The sequence below is a fragment of the Syngnathoides biaculeatus genome, chromosome 22, assembly GCF_019802595.1.
Source record: "Syngnathoides biaculeatus isolate LvHL_M chromosome 22, ASM1980259v1, whole genome shotgun sequence".
In the NCBI taxonomy this organism is placed as follows: Eukaryota; Metazoa; Chordata; class Actinopteri; order Syngnathiformes; family Syngnathidae; genus Syngnathoides; species Syngnathoides biaculeatus.
The window spans coordinates 18,885,663-18,890,724 of NC_084661.1; the positions used below are offsets into that span (position 1 = coordinate 18,885,663).

The window sequence follows — 5,062 nt, forward strand, 5'->3', positions numbered from 1 at the left end:
AGACAATCCTTTCCATAATTTAAGTGCACAATGCATCATCAATTTTGAGAAACTGCATTTGTGACAGGTGCCAAAATAAAACGAGAAATTTAGATTAGAAAATACACGTTCCATAAATTCAGTTCCCTCCTGGTACAACCCAGATAAAAGTACTGTTTTACATGTAAAGATAATTTGTATTATGTTTTGTGCATGTTACAAATCTTCCCTCTTTTGACCAAACTTTACCCCAACAATGTACATTGGTCATTTGTGTTAAGTCTTAGTAAAACCTGGGTCACATCACAAACTGATGGAACTGGTTTCTTGTGTGCACAAGATGAACATTTTCAAAAACAGTGGTGAAAATGATTTTATTTCCATGCTGTTCAAAAATCAAACATTCACAATGAATCCCTCGTCGGTGGAATCATCCAGTCTGTCATTCTGCTGGAGTTTAAAGAACTCGCTCTGTTGGTTGTGGTCTGTCATGACATTCTGCTGGACTTGTTGAAAAGACTCCCTCTGTTGGTTGGAGCTTTTGTTGTTCTGGTTGATGCTCTCCTGGACTTGCTGACCCTTGTTCTGTTGGCCCTTGCCAGTCATATTGTTGCGCAAGGCATCATTCTGTTGCCCTTTGCCGCTCATGTTGTAGCTCTGCTGGTCGTTCTGTTGACCCTTGCCGGTTATGTTGGAGCTCAAGGCATCGTTCAGTTGGCCCTTGCTGCTCATGTTGTAGCTCTGCTGGTCATTTCTCTCATGGAGGATTGCTTTGTCTTGAAATACCTCCTTGGTTGCAGGTTGAGCTTGATGGGGGAAAAAAAAAACAGAATGGTTAGACCCCTCTGCAGTCTTGCATTTATGAAGACTGTACAATTACCCATGTAACAAACCACCTATTCATGTTAAGACAAAATCATGCATCAACCTATGAATGGCATCACATAACTTCAGACCAGTGTTTTAAATCATAAAAGTCATTGAGCCATTGTGAATTTTTGTGCAATGTTGGGGAATAAATAACCAATTACATGCAATGATTCATGTTAAACCACTTTTGATACCAAGTATGTTGAATACTAGGAAATAAAGTGATAAGTTCAAATTTAACTTTAAGACTACCAGTTGAAAGATTAAAACGGTCTGACATCCTATTTTTTTTCCTTTAACCACACACACTATGAAAACTACATAATATTCACTTCAATTTCTATATGGGGGGGAGCTGAGATCATGTCATTCATGCACAAAAGTCTCGCTCGACATCCCAGTAGCTGCAATATTGCCTGCAACGTCATTTTCAGACATTACACTGGGACAGTCGCCATAGAAACACGCTGTGCCACTTCCCATGGCAGATGAAAGATTTTTTTCCAACACCCCTTCTTAGACTGAAACGCTTTTTTGAAGAGAACATCTCAGAAGCAAGTGAAGTGACCAGGCCCATATTACCTTATCGTTTTGAACCATATTAGACAATGCGGATCGCTTATAACTGACAGACTCCCAAAAAGTATGTAGCGTTCTCAAGTGAACCCATGCTGGATGAAGTAACTAGTGCCCAGACAGCACCTTTCTACTCAGCGCACGAAAAAAAAAAAAAAAAAAAAAAAAAAAAAAAAAAAAAAAAAAAAAAAAAAGGGCAGGACCTCAAGACTAACAGCAGGCCATGGAAGTAAATGTGCCACCAGATTTGAATTAAAAATGCCACTTAAATTTTATGTTGTAACATTCACATTATTTCAAAGTGAACACATTTCCAATAGCTGTATTTCAGTTTAGCTTTTCAATATTAACAAATGCACAAAAAAAAAAAAAAAATTTTTCAGTGTCCTGAGATTCAACTGGGAAATTCACACTCCAACAACCAGAAAATACAGTTAGGCTTGTCAACATGACATCACCTACTAAAATTTATTACAAAAAAAAAAAAAAAAAAAAAAAAAAAAAGTCACCAACATTCCAGTTTTAAAAGTTAAGATTCAGCCCGAATTCAATGTATTGGGACAACAAATTCCATGTATACCTGTGACAAGCGAAATTTCTTGAGTGCAGCACGTTTTAATTTAAAAAAAAAAAAAAAAAAGTGTCACTCTAATTTTCTCACCTGGAGTACGTAGCTTCAACACAGAATTCAAAGAATCAAGAAGCTCAACAACCTTCTTGAGTGAAACATCATCAGAAGACACATCTATAGAAAAGGAAGTTTTAAAAATCACAAACATGTAACTTGTCAAAAAAAAAAAATGGTCTCCCCTGCCACACCTTTTTTCAGCACAGTATTGGACTCCCCTTCTTTCACCCCACCTGGAAAACAAAGTCCTGCAAACACACAAAAAGTGCTCAACATTTTATTTCAGGACCAATACTTATTTTAACAAAAATTCAGCTCCAGAACAAGTCAAGTAAAATAAATAAAATAACCTTTTCCCATGAAGACAGCATGGACCAACAGAACCAAAACCCAAACAGCAGTCATTGTTCTGGTGGCAGATGGGACAAAGTCAGACCAGGTGAGCTTTTATTTCAGGTGCGAATTGCCTCCAATTAGTTCCACCTGTGCCAGTGGAATAAGGCTGCAACATTTGATTAAAAAAATGTCCCCGGTAATTGATATGGATAAATATATTTTGAGAGCTTTTAGTTTATCATAGTTTTTTTTTCAATGATGTTTGGTTCAAACCTGTGTGGCATTTGTTTCTTTTTCTTGTAGTGAGCTCAGTTTTGACCTTGGGTGTAAATAAGTTACAAATACTTGTAAATATTCTGTTGGAGCGGCACGGTGGCTCAGATGGTAAAGCGTTGGCCTCACAGTTCTGAGGTCCCCGGTTCAATCCCGGACCCACCTGTGAGGAGTTTGCACGTTCTCCCAGTGCCTGCGTGGGTTTCCTCCAGGCACTCTGGTTTCCACCCACATTCCGAAAACATGCAACATTAACATTGGACACTCTAAATTGCCCCTCGCAGTGATTGTTTGACTTGTCCATCTTCATGTGCCCTGCAATTGGCTGGCAACCACTTCAGGGTGTACCCCACCTCCTGCCCGTTGAAAGCTGCAGCACTCCCTGCGACACTTGTCAGGATAAGTGCCCAAGAAAATGGATAGTGTGATAATCTATGCAAATAGTTCAAATACATCAAGCACAAGTGCCCAGCATTGGTCAAGAAATGTGGAACAGCACAGATATTTCTGCAGTTAAGTGTTCAGCAACAGGTTGTCATTACAATGGCATACAAAAATATAACTGCATCTTTAGTTCAGTATTGCTCTTTTTGATGTGTGTGCACACATCCAATTGGGCCACCAGAAGAAACTTAAGTTTTCACAGGGAGAGGAAAAAAAAAGTCCCCCATACTGTATGCACTTTCTACACGAATCTTTAGAAATTACAGTCCTTGAATTTTAAAGTGCAAGAGCAACGTTTAGAAAACAATTGGCATTGCTGCCAGTGAGCCATTACCTTGTAAATAAGTCACACTATAGACAGTCCTTGACAGTCCCACAAATGCTACAAGCACAAAAAACTGCCTTGATACAGTCTTAGCGCAAACTATTGCAGGTAGGCTGGTCAATTTCAGTTGAACACTGTTTAAATTGTATTTCATTTGTGGTGTAAACATACTTTTTATATAAAGTTTAAACAGGTACTTCAATGTATTTTTTGGGAGCAGTATGGTTTAGGCCCACTGGACTATAGTTTAAAGTGGGACTGTCATCCCTATAAACATTCTATAATAGATATTGTAATGAAAAATACATAGCAGTATTCACTTCAATGTCTATACGAAAAAAATAAATGTAAGCGAATTGTGCGTCATCCATGCGCAAAGTTGCGCAATTGAGTATCCCTCGACATCCAAGTGGTCGCCATATTAGTCGCGTCCTCTGTCCTTGATGTCATCGTCACTTCCGCCGTTGAAAATGTGCAGTGCCTGCGACTATGGAAGCCGAACAACAGAGATATTCAGATTTTTCCAACACCGAAGCTCTTTTCGAAAAGGACAACACCACACAACCGAGTGAAGTTACCGGGGCAATATTACACTGTTTTGAGCCCTCAGGACAATATTACACTATTGTTTCGAGCCATATTCAGATAAGCGATCACGGCCAAACCGCATCCCCGTCCGATCCACTTCCGCAGCAGAGATGAGCACATCGCAGCCGGCCGGTGTGGCTTATGACAGAGCCGAGCTGTGCTGCTTTAGGGGGGGTGTTCACAGACCCCGCAGTAGTGAGCAACTCAGACGAGCCAGGGCACTTTATGCGCGCACGCGACTGAGTAACACATTCTCTGCTGGGTTCTTCAGTGCCTCCCCCGTCGCAAAGCCCGACGCGCAGCCTTCGCAGAAGCTGTGACCGCAGGAAATTAGCCACACCAGTCGAGGCGTAGTGGTGGCTATAATGGAGCCGGGGCGTGCTGCTTTTGGAGGGTTGTTCACAGCCACCGCAGTACACGAACACTATGAGATGAGGCTGAGTGAGACATTGTTGGCTGGGCGACGCGCACAAACATTTCATACACGGAGCTTTTGTTACGTTATGAGACAAAATTATGTGGTCTGCCCCAAACTATCATTTTTTTTTTCAGCAGCTGTATAGACACCTTATTTGGAACCCACGAAGCTCTCGTCCTCTGCACCCATGCAATCCATTTTTCACAACAAACTGGGTCTCTTTCAAACTTATGAAGGGTAATTCAATTCTCCCGAGTGTTCAAGCAATGGAACGAGCTGGCATTTTGGCTAACACGAAGGAACAACAAGCTACCTTCCTGGAGGTAAAACTAATGTAAAGAAACAAGTCCACTCAGGGGCACCCCTGTCCTTTACATCACTTCCTGCTTCTCAAAAACAAATCCCTCGAGAGGATTTCCATGGCGGGAGTTACAAAAAGCTGTATGTGAAAATCATGTTTTGTGGTTTTAAAAAAAAAGCTGTTGGGTTTTCCCCCATTAATAATATACCAAAAAAAAAAAATCCATTTCATGACAGTCACACTTTAAAAGTTTCTAAAATTGAAGCAACCCTAATAGTCAAAGTGGTGAACAGAAGGCTTTTAATTCTGACAGGAGTGACAGAA

General features: G+C 40.5%; 1 protein-coding gene across 1 annotated transcript; it reads right to left on the reverse strand.

Annotated features, from left to right (window-relative positions):
• Nucleotides 1-355: 355 nt before the first annotated feature.
• LOC133495696 (protein kinase 4-like) lies at nucleotides 356-2,530 on the reverse strand. The gene is made up of 4 exons (XM_061810599.1): nucleotides 2,404-2,530; nucleotides 2,245-2,301; nucleotides 2,087-2,170; nucleotides 356-785 (listed from the first exon to the last, which is right to left on the reverse strand). Exons 1-4 carry the CDS (start codon nucleotides 2,456-2,458, stop codon nucleotides 376-378), a joined length of 606 nt encoding a protein of 201 aa, XP_061666583.1. The 5' UTR covers nucleotides 2,459-2,530; the 3' UTR covers nucleotides 356-375.
• Between the last annotated feature and the right edge of the window lie 2,532 nt (nucleotides 2,531-5,062).